The sequence below is a fragment of the Macrobrachium rosenbergii genome, chromosome 17 (genome assembly GCF_040412425.1).
Source record: "Macrobrachium rosenbergii isolate ZJJX-2024 chromosome 17, ASM4041242v1, whole genome shotgun sequence".
Lineage (NCBI taxonomy): Eukaryota > Metazoa > Arthropoda > Malacostraca > Decapoda > Palaemonidae > Macrobrachium > Macrobrachium rosenbergii.
In genome coordinates this window covers 22,795,765-22,815,595 of record NC_089757.1, presented here as the reverse complement: position 1 = coordinate 22,815,595, position 19,831 = coordinate 22,795,765, and the positions used below count along the sequence as shown (strand labels likewise).

At 35.4% G+C, this 19,831-nt stretch overlaps 1 protein-coding gene across 1 annotated transcript in view; it reads right to left on the bottom strand.

The window, feature by feature from the left end:
• nwk (nervous wreck) overlaps positions 1-19,831 on the bottom strand; it is a 330,585-nt gene that overhangs the window by 180,630 nt on the left and 130,124 nt on the right. The window contains 1 exon segment of the mRNA XM_067119697.1: positions 14,312-14,357. Within this exon segment, the coding sequence (XP_066975798.1) occupies positions 14,312-14,357 (46 nt within the window).

Genomic DNA, 19,831 nt, shown 5'->3' with positions numbered 1-19,831 from the left:
AAAAGAGGAAGTCTGAGAAGTTCGTATATATTTTAGGAGAGCTGCGCTCTGTAATTCCCCGAATAATTGTTTTGACGTCAGGTCATTCTTAATCATTCGCGGAATAACTGATGCCCGTGGGAAATTCAACAATGCAGGTGCCTATGCATATGAACGCAGTGCGTAATTATTACAGTGATTGAACATCCATGGACTTATCATCATTGAAAACATGTTTGTTTTATACGTGCTAGGATTACAGGGATTTTCATAAATCAGCCGAGGGATTTATGCAGATCTAAATGTAAAAGTGTTTTCACGTTCTTAAAAATGCAAGGACTTTTACATTTACATCAATTTAAATGCGACGGACTGCTATAAGACAAGCTTTCACATGGAAGATACCACGCCTTTGTTGCACGCACACTCACACTCACACACATGCACACGTAAAGGGAACCCACCCACGCCACGGTAGTAGGAGGGTCGGGTATCGGGGAAAGAGAGGGAGAGAGGAACGGAGTGCTCTTTATTTTTAGATACAGCCTCTGGTCAATAATTTGGATGACGTTCCTGAATGGTGTGAATAGGACAGCACACCTCTCTCTCTCTCTCTCTCTCTCTCTCTCTCTCTCTCTCTCTCTCTCTCTCAAGTGAGAGAGTACTGAGTATTGATGAATTGTTGTAATTGTCATGTGGTTTTTGTTTGTTCAGTATTCTGGAGCATCTGTGCAGGTAATTTTCTTTATATGTAAAGTGCTACCTATCTTTCGTTCATACGAAACAGTAAAGTTGCGGAAATGACCTCTATGGGTTTTTTTGTGGGGGGGTGGGGTGGTGGGGGAGGCCGTGGCGAGAGCATCCCCTGACTCTATGATTAGGGTTAAATGTAGCGGTATCTATGACCATGAGCTTTTTGGAATCAATCCCGGCAAAAATATTTAAAGCATATATTAATCTCTCTCTCTCTCTCTCTCTCTCTCTCTCTCTCTCTCTCTCTCTCTCTCTCTCTCTCTCTCTCTCTCTCTCACCCAGTTACGTGAACACGCTCATCTTGAAGATATGCTAATGATTTTGAACATGAGTTCCTGAAAAACCATTTCATTACTCCCTATATTTTAAAATTATTTCATTGGAAATTGATACTACAAATATTACGATATCGAAATCTTGAGAGTATATAAATAATATATATATATATATATATATATATATATATATATATATATATATATATATATATATATATATATATATATATTCACACACACACACATACACACACACACACATATATAAACACGACTCTGTTTCACAAAAACCAATTAAGATTAAAGGAATATGCAACCACATGGGAGGCTAATCTTTGATTATTTCTCTTAAATATCCTTTACATATCTGTGGCTGAAATGGGTCAGTGGTATGTAGACCTGATACTATATTCATATTAATATATTAATATTTTCATTTTGTGTCTTTATTAATTCAGTGTAAATTTTATCTTCATAGAAGAACACTAAAAAAACTGCATGTAACCGATGTCCCATAACAGAGTTGCAACATTGCTAATAAAGGTCAGTGATTCATTCTAGTTAGGCCAGACTAGTGAGGAATTAATTGTCAGAATAAATTAACATAAATATTCAATTCGAACTGGTCAGAAGAATTACGGTCTTTTTGTACACGCAAGTGAAAAATCACATAGAATTAACTGGTCCCCTAGTAGTATAATAATAAGGTGAAGTAATATTTTATATAGAAAACTCTTAGAATCTGCATAAATACTTCTGCAAATCAAAACAGCAATTTAAATCCAAGTGTATAATACCCATTTCGCAAAATGTTCTGAGTAGATTTGAGAGAAACTAAAAATTTATCAGTAATTCTTGTCAATGTCCTCAGCAATTCCTTTGTTAATCCAGTACCCAGGTAAATTCTGAAGGTCAGTCTCAGTGTAATGACGTTGCATGCACTAAAATGATGTTATATTGCTTCAATCTGAGTTGATTTTCGTAAATCCTAGTCGTTTTTGTATTTTTTTTCTTCTGTTTTATGCAATTTGCTTGGGAATTTCGTAGAGTAATGGTGGAAGATCATGCACTTCTGTTTCATATTTTATATTATGTAGTGATTTCCGTGTTAGCAGTTACACACTGCATAGACAAACATAGAGGCAGACACACACACTGTATGTATGTATGTATATATATATATATATATATATATATATATATATATATATATCTATATTTGGCATTACTCAGCTGTAACTGATTATAAGTGGGGGAATTTTTCTCTTTCCACTTTTCGTCTAGTTAAAAAAACGGGTAAAATGTTGTAATTATCCAACAAAACCATTATAAGTACACCAAACTGCAAGGTAATATATATATATATATATATATATATATATATATATATATATATATATATATATATATATATATATATATATATATTGACCCTTTCCTTCTTGCGTCATTCATCTTTGTCTATCTTACTTTCCACTCTCCAGAATTCTTCACAATACTCACTCCATCGACACACGACTACATTCTGGGATTGCGTCTCTCCTTTTCACTGCAGTGTTAACGCCTTTTATTTATGCCCACAATGTACTGAATATTCTTAGAAATGCACGTAAATAAGATTGTAAATTGAAGTGCCAGGGCGTGCGGGATTAAAGAAAGTTTTCAGATAACTCGGCGAAAAGGATGGTGCTGTTCTGAAAGGTGGAAGGTGACATTTCTTGGAAGCGCCCTTTTGGTTTTTGAAGGTAGTGGTCTATTTTTTCTACTTAGGCAGAAGCACGCGCATGTACACAAATATGCATGAACTTTTACGTTATATTGTACATGTGGATTAGACAGGAGCTGAATAAGTATTTATTCTTCTGGGAATGTTCTCTCTCTCTCTCTCTCTCTCTCTCTCTCTCTCTCTCTCTCTCTCTCTCTCTCTCTCTGTCTGTCTTGAGACAGATCCTTTCCCTTCTGGATTCCACCCAACCCTTGTTCGCCCAGGTCAGCTTTAGAGTTGCTCTGTTACCAAGTACCAATTTTGGGGTTCCTCTCACGAGTTCTCCTAAAAGAAATGCATGCATATTTTAAAAGCGAAACTCTCAGGTTATAGAATTCGTGATGTTGCAACTAATTTGTAATAATTAAGAAATTAAATTTCGATTCAGTTGCCAGTGTCAAGACTATAGCAATTTATAACTGAAATTAAAGCTCAATATTGATACGTATATGAGGAAATTCCAATCTCAGAATTATACTGCCATTATTACAGTCGCAATTCAAGCTGTTAGAATGAACAGGAATACGTTGAATATTTATTTGCTTTTCGTTGTCAATAAATAAATATTTGATTTGTTTCGATTTTAAGACTGACCTTAGTTTTTAATTTACACGATTCTGTAAACCTTTTGATTGTAAATACGTAACAGTTGATAAGCATTCAGTATGAGCTTATCAAACTAAATAAAGAAAATTTGACACAAAACATGAATATTACAGAGATTTTAGGGAGATATTTATGGGGGACTTTTTGTCGCAAAAAATAGGCCTTAGCTCTGATGAGCCATCTGCTTGATGCATGTTGCTACGGGACAGAGAACGTTCTCTCTCTCTCTCTCTCTCTCTCTCTCTCTCTCTCTTTCTGTGTGTGTGTGTGTGTGTGTGTAGTTGAATATTATATTTTCGTGTCAGTGTTCTTTGATCTGCTTAAGTGGACATTTTGTATTCATTTAGAATTTTGCCTAACCATGATTATATTAATTAACGTCTTCGATAACTTGCTTTGCCATGGAATAAGATTAATATTTCTTTTAATTTTTAAGCTTCAAGATCTCTGCGAACTATAATGATAATAGCCACCCTGTTTAAGCAAGATTTTGTGTAGAGTTTTACAATTACTTTTTTTTTATACTGAAAAAAAAGCTAAGATAATTCCTAAGTCAACTATATTATATAAACCCTGCATGTCGTAACGGGTTATTCAGCCATTATTGTGTCCAAATGCCCTATTTTAAGTTAGTTCCTTTTTATTGCTTGAGGCAATGTTTTAGTTTTGTTTCTGTCTTTGGTTTGTTGGTAACAGTGATAATGTTAGATTTCGCCTTGTTTTTATTTTTACCTGGAAATGGCGGTGGGGCGGGGGCGGAGGCGGGGCCGGTTGCGGAGTTGTCAACGTGTTACTGTCGTTGAAACGACCAATGGGTTTAAGTGTTTTAAAAGAGCACTTTGTGGTACAGCGGCTTCATAACTGGTCCTTTCAACCTAAGAAAGCGGTTCTTGTTTTTCAAGACGGGACGAGTGTAACGCTGTGAAGGCTACATGCATATATATACAAAGATATACATTAATATACTTTTAAAATTGTATATAATTGTTTGTTCAACCATTTATATGTTATGTTTAACTATTTTATTGAATAATTTGGGTGTCAGCATATTTATTTGTCCGATTACTTCTCAACAAATAAATGAAATTGGGTGCCTAGATATTTTCCTCTATCTATTTATTTCCACGACATCTTTTTTGTATTTCAAAAAACCCGGAGGACTGTCGGTAACCAGACTTTTTTTTATTTACCGGGCTAACTTTTCCTCCTGCTTCCGGCCAGATCCGCGAAGCTTAGCGTAAAAATGCTTTTGGCGTCTTTTCCATATTTTATTTATTCCTTTGCCTTTTTTGTTACATTTCTCGTACTCTTAACGATTGTATTTTTACAGTTTTCATCGTCGTGCTTTGTGTAGGAGTTTTTTTGTTTTGTTTATGGTTGTCTGGTCTGTTTGTATCGACATGATGTTTGTCAATGTTTGTCTTCTTTACTGGGACATTCTAAGGGAGAGAAGTACTTATTTGCCAAATGGTTCTTTCGTAATGGCTCCATCAGTTATTATCTTTTTATTTTTTGCAACCCTGTCTCTCTCTCTCTCTCTCTCTCTCTCTCTCTCTCTCTCTCTCTCTCTCTCTCTCTCTCCATTCATTGGGATTAGCCTTTAGATTAAGAGGATTCCTAATCGGCTTCCTCTGTCGCCAGATGTGCAATTATTATAATAGGAAAAATGACCTTTTATCATTTTTCTCTTTTAGAGCAATAAAATCCAATGAAAGTGGTTGTTTTTATACAATAAAAATTGCAATATTTTTCATTTGCAAGAAGAAAAATTTTTATGCTTTTAAAGAATGGAAATTAGTTTTTCGTTTGAAAGCAAAAAAAATTAGGATGTGCGTGAATACAGTTTTCAGACATTTTCATTTTTGTCTGTCGTTGTGCGCCTGATTAATCATGCCTAAAGTGAAGAAGACACTTCTAATGTCTGTAAGGCTAGGGGACGGAAGCTCTTCTCTTGTGGCGACAAGGAAAATAGTAAATGATACTAAATGGGCTTTTTATGTAATCAAGGGAATAACAGCTAAGAATATCATGCTATATTGAACGTCATTATTATCTTTCAGTGTTTCCCATTGCTTGGAACAATATTCTGTTGTCTGAAAGTCTTCTGTCTTCGTCTTCTGTAAAAGTTAAAGCGGCTCTGACCGCAAAGTTTTGTCGTTAGCTTTGTGAAAGTTAATCACCGCGAGAGTTGTTTAGACCAACCGTTCCTTTCATGTTTGTTGAAATCCAGATCTTCTGATTCTGAGACGTTTGCAAAACTAATAATTATTTGTGAGGGCTGTACACTTTTATGCTGGAAAATTTACATACCTTGAATGGGATAACCACTCACAGCCACATATACAAAAACACACGCGCCATTTATATATATATATATATATATATATATATATATATATATATATATATATATATATATAATATATATATATATATATATATGTATGTATGTATGTATGTATGTATGTATGTATGTATGTATGTATGTATGTATGAATGTAAGTATGTATGTATGTATGTATATACATCTCTGTATGTATATGAATATGTATACATAAACTTATATTACGTATACCCCTTTCCCCTTAGAGACTGGATCTCAGGGAATATAACCTTACGGTCCTTAGCAAGTTTTGTGGGGGTAAGATTGCTAGCCTCGAGGTAAAGAGAGAACTCCTCTCATTACTTAAACTAACCTCATGTCAAACTTCTCTCAGGTATAGTTATACTCCAACCGACCAAAACTCAGGTAGAAATTCATTGTTTAGGTTAACAGAAATACTAAGGGTCTGGTTGTTACTGAGGTGAGTGCAAAGAAACCAGTTGACTGCAAGGACCCATGAATCAATCAATTAGTTTATGTATGTATATATAATATACACTGTATATATAATATATATATATGTATATATGTATGTATGTATATTTATATTTATATTTATATTTATATTTATATATATATATATATATATATATATATATATATATATATATATATATATATATATATATATATATATATATATATATATATATATAGAGAGAGAGAGAGAGAGAGAGAGAGAGAGAGAGAGAGAGAGAGAGAGAGAGAGAGAGAGAGAGAGATAGTTAGATATAGTATGTTTATATGGGTTTACGTTTTTATATTTGTGTCAAATAAGTAAATGAAAAGTTGTCTAGCTGGGTACAGTGATATGTGTAAACGTGTTTGTTTTCGTCTAAAAAGGTCCAGTGTTTCGAAATTTTGTGCAGCCTTCCACAATCTTGAGTCTGAACCTTATATTCATGTGAGTTGGAATAACGACATGAAAAATTGGTGCCCTTCATAGATTAGTCAAAAATTCCCACGCCTCCATTAAAGCATTTTCGGGGAAAGAGCTTCTTTGCGTTCTAGGCAGAAAGGATTCAATACGACTCTTGAAGGCTGATGGACTCTTGGATCAGATTTTTTTTTTTTTTTCCCACGGGAAGATGAACAACAGCACCGATGTGGAAGAATCGCTCGTGGGAAGCAAATCTCGTGATCATGTCGTGGCAAAACTAGAATTAGAAATTTCTTAATAAAGTCACCGGCATCAGCTGAAATGATTTTAACAAAGGTCACGAATTGCGACATTTATTTTTATTATTATCATTTTGAGTTACCTCAGACCTGGTGGAACGTCGTCTCAGGTAATTTATGATAAACAATTAGGTTGCGCTATGGAGGTATTGTTGGATGTTTGGTAATAATTTCAATCGAAAACCAATTAACTCTTACGCCAAGTTTTTTTGTTGCGTTTTAGTTTTCTGTAGAAGAAAACTATTGTGCCGGCTTCGTCAGTCCGTCCGCACTTTTTCTCTCCGCACTTCTTCAGTCCGCCCTCAGATCTTAAAAAATCCTGAGGCTAGAGGGCTGCAAATTAGTATGTTGATCATCCACCCTCCAATCATCAAACATACCAAATTGCAGCCCTCTATCCTCGGTTGTATTTGTTTTATCAAAGGTTAAATTTAGCCATAATCGTGCGTCTGGCAACTATATAGGACAGGCCACCACCGGGCCATGGTTAAAGTGTCATGGGCCGCGGCTCATACAGCCTTATACCGAGACCACCAAAAGGTAGATCGATTTTTGGTGTCTACGCTGCACAGAAAACTCGATTGCGTCGAAGAAACTTCTGCGCATTTTTACTTGTATCTTAATAAAATACCTATGTCAGAACAAATTTTCGTTACATTTAGGATTGTAATTACTTACCATTGCAGCTGCTGCCTAACATTACCCTCGATGTTGCCCAACACTTCAGGCGTCGAATTGTAGGGGTGATATCAGAAAAGCAATGTGGCTCCCGAAAGTTAATTGCTTTCTGTTTCATAGTAGTGTTGCAGGTTCTAAAACGGGGAACTAAACGAATGAAAACGAATTGCAGCTTCATATTCGTCGCAACATGCTGCAAACTGCAGGATTTGATCCCAACTTTTTCGCCGGGTCTTGTGGTCCATAAAGGCGACTCTGTCAGACAAGGACGAACGGACAGCCAGACGTGTTTATGACGTGTTTTTGTTTAGTGAGGTCTTGGCTCTTATGGGGAATTCGTTTACTCCCTCGTCATGAATAAATTACACAGTCGCACGATACAGATCATTAGTCTCCAGTTGGAACTCATTAATAATATCTAGATAATTTTCTCAAGTATTTTATAATAAGATATAAAATATTACTTTATTGGTATTTTTCATATTGTGGTTTTATTTTTCATTTTACCCCTTTTAATTATTCTTTTCTTCACAAGAAGTTTGCGAAGAGGAAACAAAGATTATGGCATATGTGATTTGTCATATCAGTAACTACCGTAGTTACATTTGTTATGATAACAGTTGTAATAATTATTGCTGTATCATTATAGATTTAATTCGGCTGCAGCAGCCATAGTTTTGAATGAATAATGTATACAAGAGGTACGCCTTCCTAAATAGTAATAATTATAATAATAATGACAGTCATTTATGCTGTGAGAGCATTTCCTTGGAATTTACAGTTAAGTTTGAGGTTAGTAATTAGTTCATAACATACAAGGGCTTGATATCAGATACCTACGCAGAATAAGGAAAACAGGGGAAATTGTAATCACAGTGTCATTCAAAAAAAAAGAGTACCCTAATAATTTATCGCGGTAAATAAAAAATGTGACATCCGCTGCTGCTCCCTCGGCGGTTAGGCCTAAAGGCATATGATCCGCTTCGGGTAATTTCACTAAAAGTTTTCTTTCGGGATTTTATACTTGGCGATCTTTTCCCATAGTTCATTTCGCCCCAGCGATTGTTGTGATTATGAAGTCAAGCAGAATCTCTCTCTCTCTCTCTCTCTCTCTCTCTCTCTCTCTCTCTCTCTCTCTCTCAAAAGATGAATGTAGTAGTAATTATTTTTAAATGTTTTTCCTTAGAGTCACCCCATACTAGGGAAAACAGCTTATATATGATGATTATATATATGTGTATATATGTGTGCATGTATGTATGTATGTATGTATAATGCGTACATACACATATACTTATTTAAAAGTTGAATGTTATTGGTACTACATTATCTTATTCATTCATAATTCTGATACAAAAAGACAAAATATAAAAAAAAGTACATTTATTGTATATAAAGTTATCCATATTAACTCTCTCTCTCTCTCTCTCTCTCTCTCTCTCTCTCTCTCTCTCTCTCTCTCTCTCTCTCTCAACAGAACAAATCACTCATAGTGATTGAGTCTGAAGTAAGCATGAGTGACTTAAAGAAAAAAGGAAAGTAAGAACGAAAAAACCGGATGTGTCCGGATAAACAATTTTCCTCGTACCAGAAAAGGCTGTCCGCCTCCGGGTATATATGCTGGGGATCTTCTCCAGTAAAGCTGGAGCGGTACTTCCCCTTTATGTTTAACTGGGACATGGCTATAGGGCTCTCTCTCAGGGTGATGGGAAGCTTTGGTTTTTAACCTAATTAGTCTTCTGAATAAGTGTTTTTTTTTTAATTCTATTATTGTTACTGTTGTTTTTAGAATTATTACTATTAATAGTGGTGGCAGTAGTGATATCACCAGACTTCGCAATAGTAGTAATTTAACAGATATTCAGATGACTTGAGTCAAATGTTGTTGTCAGGTTTTCTGTGGCATACCATGCTGTCCTTGCACTAATACCAGTCCCCCTCAGATAATACCCTTAATTACTATTATTACTTGACCCTCCTGATATTAGAGCAAAGCACGGGCCACAAAGACCACTCAGGAATGGTCTGGGTAAGGATATGCAATAGTAATTCTCCCTTCATTTTTAACAGTTTCTTGTCGTTGGTAATGTTCTCCTGCCATTAAAAGATTGACGTGCTAAAAAGCGGGAAGGAGGAGGAGGAGGAGGAGGAGGAGGAGGAGGAGGAGGAGAGAGAGAGAGAGAGAGAGAGAGAGAGAGAGAGAGAGAGAGAGGAGATACAGTTAAAATCGAGAAATCATCACAAAAATTCCACGAAGTCATTGTGTTTATTCGTCACTGTTAGTACCGTTAAGAATTGATGTTTGGTTACTCATTCGTTCATTTATTTATCTGTGGTACTTCATAACTTCGAGGTCGATTGAGGGGAGGTTAGAAATGAAACAGACGAAGAGAACTTGGAAAGGATTAAGAGATTCCTGAGTAATATATGACATTACTATATAGGACAACGAATTGTGTAAGCATACAGGCGTAATCTAAATTTTATTAAGAATGATTGTAACATGAATTTATCAAATTAGTAGAACTCTTGTCATCTTCCCCAAAACGTTCAGTTGATCAGTAAGTACGTTTAGTAGGCGATTTTTTGTTTTTTGTTTTTTGTTAAAATCAAGATCATTATCCTTGTACTTGAAACGAAGTTTGCCGTAATGAGAAAAAAATGAGAATGCAATTTGACATATACAAAGCACTCCCCTTTTTCTCTTGGTTTTTCAAGACACAAAGTAACATTTTAAACCTTTTGCATCTAATCTGAAATTTTCCATATACGTCATGTTAATAAATTAATTAGTTATAGATTAAATTACTTCTTTGTGTGTGTGTGCTGCCCAGTGATATATGCACGAATATTAATATTTACTTTCATATTTTCTGTATTTCATTATTCTCGTGACTGCATTGGCATAGTTTTCGTCAAATTTGGCTTCAGTAATTATGAAGCTGTATGCAGTTTTAATCGAATACACGAACCATTCGCGTATGGTCCTGGGGAGTGACGTCAGAGCACCACCTGCGAAATATTTTGACAAACAAATTCAGACAAACAAATGGAATAGGCGAATGGGATATATCCGTGTTTATCGGGCAATAACCATGCTGGAACCAGGGGTATGTTATGCGTCACGTTACTTTCAGAATTAAATTATAGATTGATAAATAAAAAGAGTTTGACGGACGGAAATAAACTGAAAATTCTGGTCCCGGACTGTCGATATATTCAGATTTTTATATTCAGATATATATATATATATATATATATATATATATATATATATATATATATATATATATATATATATATATATATATATATATATAAATATATACACATGCACACATATACACGTATGTATGTGTGTGTGTGTTTAGGCTAATTATGTTGTATCTCTATCACACCAACCATACTGCAGTCCTTTCCAAAAGTATTGTAAAGTTTATCCATCCCTATTTCTCCGTTTGTCTTTCTGTATACAAGGACTGTTTGTTGAAGCACTTAAGAAACAAAAGATGTGTCAACGTCGACGAGTTTCAGAAGGAGTTTGTGAAAAGGACTCCATCTCTCTCTCTCTCTCTCTCTCTCTCTCTTCCTCCCTCCCTCTTAACCAATTCACTGCAACGAAAACCTTCCAAGAGGTGTACGTTGTTCTGTCAGCCTCAGATTCGTTTATCTAAGATGATATCCTGAGCACCCAAACTATTGTTCTTTTTCTAAAAGTTTCTTTTGGGATATTCTTCGTTAAAGGAGAATATTAAAAAATCTTGTTTAAGAAATAAAAATCTTTTTCTTCATAAACAAGTTCCTGTAAGTGTGTGCATAAGTTGTCAAGTGTTGGTTTTGGAACTGACCTTCATTTCTACATAGCTCAGGCTATGCATCTTAGTCTCATTTTCTGCAATAATGAGCTAATTGTGATGACGTTTTTACGACTGAGCCAACTTACTTTGTTTTCAAAGCAGACACTCTTTTGTTGCCGCAACTGAATATTATATTTAATTTGTTGAAAAGAGGGATTTTATCATCTTGGTCTTTAAAGCGGTCTGTCTTGAACTTTCGCTTCATTTCTGAATGAGATTATTAAAAATCGGGTAAAATGATGTCTTGGTAGCAACATTTAACATATTTTGCCGAAGATTGTCGGATACTTTTTTCTTCCTCACTTCTGTTTTTTAGTTTCCTGTAAAAAAAAACTACTGTGCCGGCTTTATTTGTCCGTCCGCACTTTTGTCTGTCCGCACTTTTTCTGTCCGTCCTCAGCTCTTAAAAACTACTGAGGCTAGAGAGCTGCAAATTGGTATGTTGATCATCCACCCTCCAATCATCAAACATATCAAATTGCAGCCCTCCAGCCTCAGTAGTCTTTATTTTATTTAAGGTTAAAGTTAGCCATAATTGTGCTTCTGGCAACGATATAGGATAGGCCACCACCGGGCCGTGGTTAAAGTTTTGTGGGCCGCGGCTCATACAACATTATACCGATACTACCGAAAGATAGGTCTATTTTCGGTGGCCTTGATTATGCTGTGTACAGAAAACTCGATTGCGCCGAAGAAACTTCGGCGCATTTTTTACTTTGTTTTTATAATAAGTGCAGTAAATTTACTCCTTCATATACGAAAGGCATTTCCCAAAAATAAGCAAGGAAATATGTATTAAGAGTAACCTGTCTTTATTTTGATATTCTCAACCAAAAAAAAAAATATTCGTTGACAGTGTTCTTTTGATCATGTGATGACAATCACGATTTCATAATATTTAAACAAAATTGATGAACCAAGTAACTCCATCCTGATGTGCAATATAATGACGCTGAGATAATGCGTCTCCTGTGATGATCTTTCTGATGATCTCATTAATGGTGGATCAGTAACAACCGCCCTCTGCCCTCACATTACGGATCATGGGAAAGGCATGAATTATATTTCCGAGTATATTGCATCTGAAAATTATTTAGGCATCTTTTCCGGAACTTTCTTGCCTTCTCTATTCGAAAATAGTTCGTTTCCCTTTTGTTAAAAATTCGAATTTTCCTTTGGTGAGAAATAAAATAGGCTGTGTATTTATGGGTCGTTCGGGTTGATATATTATCAAGCAGCAGACAAACGAGAAATACTTTGTTCGCGCTAGGGTATGTTCGTGTGTGGGTGGGTGGGTGGGTAGGTGTTTGGGTGAGGTGTGGGTGTGGGTGTTCTAGGTCCAGGGAAAACGACCATACACTGCGTTCATATGCGGCCATTCCGGAAATGAACATATGACTTCTATGATATGCATCTTCTGGGGCGCGTGTGGTTATAATTCTCTCTCTCTCTCTCTCTCTCTCTCTCTCTCTCTCTCTCTCTCTCTCTCTCTCTCTCTCTCTCTCTATAGCGTGCCATTCATATGTCGATAACATTATACACGGAGAACCATAAAATACAAAAGTTAATAACTGAAAATCTAGAATAACCATGTTCAAGGCTTATAGATAAAGAACAATCTCCTGTCGGGTATCTGGAAACAAAATTTCAGTTACAATCAAATAGCAACTCACTGAAACAGAAAAAGCGTAGATACCCAGGAAACGTTGGGTTACATGAGCTTAATGTATAAGGGACGCTTATGAAATAGCCCCGTGCCAGGAATACTAAAATTTCGGAATGGCCCACTTCGAGCCACGATTTGCGTTGCATGCTTGGATCTATCCCCCGGGGTGTATTAAAAAGACTTATTGGGCGAAATGAAGCCTCTCTCTCTCTCTCTCTCTCTCTCTCTCTCGTTAGCATTTCACTTACAATAGTGTTTTCCTTATCACTTCAGTTTTTGTTAGAACTCTCTGATTGAGTCGTTTGTGTGTACCAAAGAAACTATTGAGGATTGCTAAAGCTTATGGTAAAATTGAGTTATCGATATGGCTCGGTGGCACTGGGACAACGAGAAGCTGATTATAAGGTTATTAATATTTAAATTCAAAACATGACTGGAAAAACGACTTGAAAGTTGCCACGTGCAAAATTCCTAGGTCTTAATTGTGTTTGACTCAGTATTTTAGGAAGTAACGAGGTAAGCCTGTCTCTGTCAGGGTATTATCACTTAAGCCTTATTAAAATTTCTCTCTCTCTCTCTCTCTCTCTCTCTCTCTCTCTCTCTCTCTCTCTCTCTCTCTCTCTCTCTTACAGATAAAAATATGTTTTTGTTATAACATAGGAAGTAATGAGTTAAGCCTGCCCTTGTCAGCATATTGTCACTATATCTTATTGACATTCTCTCTCTCTCTCTCTCTCTCTCTCTCTCTCTCTCTCTCTCTCTCTCTCTCTCTCTCTCTTTGCAAATAAGTAATTGTTTTTACATGCATAGAGGTGACAAATATGTAGATTATGCAAACATGACAACTGAGAAAAGATAAAGAGAAAATGGGAACGGTAGACCATTTTATATATCTGCATGCAGAGTTACCAAAATAATTTTATATAAGCTGACAGATAGACAGACAGAAACACACACACTCACGCACACACACACACCCACATATATATATGTGTGTGTGTGTGTGTGTGTACGTGCGCGCGCGTGCGTTTTTGTATGAATGTGTGTGCGCGTGTTTGAATGTAAACTCATCCTTTACTGCAATCATTTTCTCAGAGCAGTGTATCATGCGAACACAATCTGGTTCGTTTAACAGAAGTAATTCAAGTTAGATTACTTTTTACTTACCTCGCCATAATTTTTTTCTATGGTTGATCTTTGTTTAGTGAAATTTCTGAAATAAAAAGAGAAAAAACCATTAGCTTATCAGTAAACCTGTTTGCTCGTGTACCTGTTCAAAATGGCAAGTTAGTTCTTAATTATTGCTATTACATATAAATTATAACAGAGGTAATACTTGCAATTGCAATATTTTTATGATGATGATAATGATGTAGACTGTTGTTGTTATTGTTGAAACATTAAATTAGTCGCGGAAATGCTGTTTTTATGTTCATGTAAAGTAACCTTGAATTTGAAATTGGTAGACTCAGTGGTGAGCGATGGTTGACTGAAAATTAGGATATGACTGACTTTTGCAGGCTTATTCCTCCTCCTTAAAGGTTAGCAAATTAATGCTTTCCGACTAATTATTTGATTCAGAATCTTTTTTCAAAGCAGCTTAGAATATATTCGTATGTAATCACAATCAGTGGTGTTAATTACCAAGGTCATTATTGAATCATTGTGAAACGTTGTTCAAAAAATGAATTTTTATGGATCCTTTTCTTGAAAAACGAATGCAAGAACTCCTGTTAAAACGAAACAAGAGTTATAGTTTGTCTTCTTTCAAGTATAAACATTCACATATTAGAGCATTTTCTTTGTCACGAATATAATCTTTTTCCAGGTGGTCCTTAGCAAAGTTTAGTGTGATTTCGGTTTTATATTCTATGCGATTCGTCTTTAATTTTGAAAATTCTCTTTTCCGTGAAATTCCATATCGGACTCTCATCCATAGGTAACTTATTCTACCTTTCCTTGACGCAATCTTTTATTTTTTTTTTTTATCTTTCGTTTTATGCATTGTCCAATATGACCCAATGGTAGTAATGACCAGTTCTACATGATGATCATCTCAGTCTATCCTTCATCTCTTATTGATACCTTGTAGAGAGAGAGAGAGAGAGAGAGAGAGAGAGAGAGAGAGAGAGAGAGAGAGAGAGAGAGAGAGAGAGAGAGAGAGAGATTTGAAGCTCTCAGACAAGTGCCCTGAGAAATTTGAGGATTTGCCAAGTAACGAAGATTATGGTAATGGCAATCTTATATACGTAATTTGCATTTTAAACTGAAGGACTCGCCAGTAAGGTCGATCGCAGACATCTCTCGTGGAGGAAAATTACTTTAGCTAGCATTGTATCGTTTCTCCTAATCGAGAGTGCATTAAATTTGGAAATAATTTATGCCTAGTTGCTAATCTCATAAGACAGTCATTTTCCTCTTCCTTTTCAGTGAAAAAATCAATAACCGTTGTTTTTGTGACGTTAGTCTAAAAAACCAGTTGAATGGATAAAACTGTTTTATTAAACGGGGTGGAATTAAGGAAGGGAATTTTATGGTATGAAATATGTTGTTAAGATAGCACCCTCTCCATTTCGCCTTCTGTCGTACTTGAACCTAACATTTTGTTCTGTCAGACTGTTAGATTATTTTTTTTATAAAAAAAAAAAATACTATTGTTAAGCAGTAATTTCTTAATAAAATATTGTAACGCCGAGGAAGGTAGTTCACAGAACTGTCGATGTAGTATGTATGATCTTAGGTCTCTAAGGATCATCCATCAGTTAAGTCGAGAAATCACCTGGGAGTTTAATTAATTTTCGTTTCGGACCTCTATAAAAATCCGCCTCTCATATCTTTGTCTGTACTTTATCATCCATAAATCTCCACTCATTTCCAGCCTACCATGTCATCGAAGTAGGCCTGAGGCCTCCAACTCTTCTGGTGTTCATAGGAGCCCAACTGACGCTAACGAATAGTGTTCTTCCAGATGTTGTACAAGGGACACGTCCAAACCATCCTCACCTCACCCTCATCGCCATCTTATCTGCATATGGAACTTCAATGATTTCCGTTAATGTAACATTTCATTATTTCTAACTCGATCCTGCGTCTGACTTGTAATATTCTTCTAATAATAGCTTTTTTATTCGCAAATCACCAAAATCATCTCGATGTGGTTTCGTGGTCTTACCCTGATTTTTGGTTCATAGATCATCTCTGATTTGTTTTTTTTTATTTTTATCTGTTTATTTCTCCAGCTTATTAAGAATAAGCTCACTGAATATTTTTTATTACGACAGACGAAAGTACATCGCCTTCCATGGTTATCATCTGAACGGTAACTTCTAATTCCCAATCAGTAGGTTTTGTTTCATCATTTCTTATTCTTCCAAGTAGCCTAGTGAGTATACGAGGTGTCATTTCAATTTCAGCTGAAATCTTCTCTGTTTGAATTCCATCTTAACCTTGTGTTTTCCACCTAAGTTTCCTTGTTTATTGATTCCACTTCAGAAACAGAAATTTACTGCTAAGCGCTGCCTTTCTTTTTATTCTGATATTAGTGGCTCTTTCCTCTTTTCACAAATATTTTCCTCTTTTTATATTTCATTAACCAAAGCTATTTATGAAAGTTATTTCAAATTTTTTGGCAGTCACCTTGCATTTTATCTCCATCCATTATTTTGTTAAAATTTCAAGACCTCAGTAAACTAAATTTATAAATTTTTTTAAGATGAAAACGAGATGGTATCTCAAGATTTTAGGATCAGTAACACAACATAATATATATATATATATATATATATATATATATATATATATATATATATATATATATATATATATATATTGCATGTGTGTGATTTTTATGTACGACTGTGCCTATGTATGCCTGTATGCACATAGCGTTTGTCAGTAAGAATGTACAAAATGTTAGAGCTCTAGGTAATTCTGTTCTGTTTGTCCAGTAAGACTAATGGCTAGGGCAGAAGTTGGAAGCCTCCTTCCTGCAGCTATAATTTATGGCCTTGGTATACGTAACTCCTTACGAGGAAGAGAGCACTAAAATCCAAAGGAAAGCAAACTGCTCAGAATGACAGAATAAAAATTGTACCGTCGGACGCACTTCTTTGTTCTCTAGATACGGAATGTGGCTCCGGCATGTTGTCCATGTCCGGTTGATGAAATCTTTGAATAATAATTATTGTTCACTTTTCTTCAACACTCGTAGGTAACATTTTCCGTTCTGTTTATCTTTGAGAAGTCGTCTGCTAAATTGGTGGTTTACAGGAACAATTAATTTATAGCCTGATCTTTATCCTCCATTTTGATACACCTCACAGAATTTATGTGAATGTCATCAATCTTAGTCCTCCCAGAAGCAAGGAAAGGTTGCTTATCGACCTTCCGTCTTTATTTCAAGATTCAGGTATATGCTGAAATAAAGACGAAAGCTCGGAAGTCTTCGTTTCCCCTGTGTGAGAAAAGGCATCTACCTCTTTTTCAATGGGAGAATCTAAAGTTTTCTTCGTGAGTCCTTATTCTTATTGTTTTCTCCGGCATCATTCTTCAGTTTGGGGCAGGGTAAGGGCACTGGGTAGCCCGTTCCACCTATCGTTTCTTAGGAAAAAACTAATAATTTATTTCAATGAGTCTGCTTTACAAGTTAAGTTCTTAGACAAATTGCTTTGATAGAGGAAAAGATCAAATAAAATAAAAGAAGCAACAAAAATCCATTACCTCTAGAAGGTGTGTGTTCCCTGTCGCATTTCAGTTTGTTTCATTTGGCGAATTGAGTTTAAGCTCCTCTCATATGTCAAAAAGGGAAATGACATTTTAAGCCACCAGCTTAATGATGTTTATTTCTGTGGATTTGCGCATTCCTTTTTTTTTTTCCTTTGCTAAAGTTTCTTATACAACTGGTTGTTTTTTTGGGGGCGGGTATATGCGAGATGAATTACAAGTAAAATTTTTTTATTTTTTCCTTGGGTGATGCTTGTAAAAGTTGTAATTCATCGTTTTTATTTAATGCGCTTGTCCTTTATTAAATCTAAAAGGAGGGTGTCGTCGGTGTTTTATTCCAACGGATAATTGCTCTTTAGAAAAAGATTTGGGGATTTAACCTTCCAAGATCAGTGATAATTTTAAACTTTTATTTTTTGCATTCTTTACCCTTCGGATTTTGTGCAAGTATTTTGTGAAGAGTTGTCTATCCTCATGGTCGTTGCCACTTTAGCTGCGACGCACTGTAATCGATTAAATACCAGGCACATCATTCACTTCTTGTTTCACTGAGTCAAAGTTTACCGTAACATGCCAAAATTGCTCCGTCCTCGGCAGAGAATTGAACCTTGATCCTCTAGCTAGTGAAACCGATTTATTAACGGCGATAACTTGTGAAAGTAGAAAGAAATGATTTCACGTACTGCATATTGCACTTCTTGCTTTCATATCATACCATAGGAAAAACATTTTTTTTTCTCCTCCTCATTGTGTGTTTGCGCAAGTCAGTGCGCGTCCCAGTGGGCCTCCCGTGAAGGGGGTAGAGGGAAGGTAATCCTGTCGGTCGCTAATCTCGTTATACCGGCGTGAGTTCATGTTCCATTAACATTAGTGGATGCTTTTCTTCCCTTTTTTTGTTTGTGCTCACAAGTCGTTTGCATGCATTGCGACCCAGGTCATATTTCCGGCGAAGTGGTTGACCTTCGTATTTGTTTCTCGACTCGAAATGGACTGATAACGAGGGCTTCCAATATCTTTTTTTCTACCTTTCCTCCGCATATTTATATATATGGACATGTTTTTCGAAATGCGATATATATATATATATATATATATATATATATATATATATATATATATATATATATATATATATGTATGTATGTATGTATGTGTATATGTGTGTGTATGTTCTAAAAGAGAGTATTTTTCACCTGTGCCGATTGCCCGTTTCATAAATTTTATAATGTGAAAAAGTGGTAGGAGATAGAAGAGAGGGCTTAGATATAGAATGTGCAGATTATGCTATATTAATCTGTGAAGCACCACAAGATTTTCAGAGCTTGCTTAATAGAATGCATCTTTTATCTAGAGAGATGGTATACTCAAAATAAATCTAAATAAAAAATAAAAACAGAAGGAATGAGGACACAGTGTTTACTAAGGAATGAAATAACGTTAGATGAAGACCAAATAAATGAAGTTGAATCTTTCAAATAAATGTGAACAGTATACCCAGTACAGGATTATTTTGTAGTTGAAATGTAATGGAATACTAAAAAGGGTCACTCAGACAATGAACATGCTGAATAAGATTTGGAAATTAATTTAAACTTATTTGAAATTAAAATATTATTCAACATATTCATTTTTGAGTGGACCTTTTTAGCTAAATTTAGTATTTGATATTTAAATTGTATATGAAAGTAAGTTTATACATAAGTCTAGCATGATCTGCATTACTGTATGGAAATGAATCTTGGTATGACAATGAAAGCTATATTTAAAGATTTTGTCTAATTGAGAATAAAGTTCTAAGAAGAATATAAGAAGTTAGATGGCAGGAAAGAGAGAGAAATGACATCGTAAGCGAGATTACAAAAGTTCCATTTGTAGATGAGATAATGATGAAGAAGACCCAGTCCTACCTGTAAAAGAATTATGAAATGAGAGGCTGGATATTGGTGGAGATTTGTGGAAGACAAA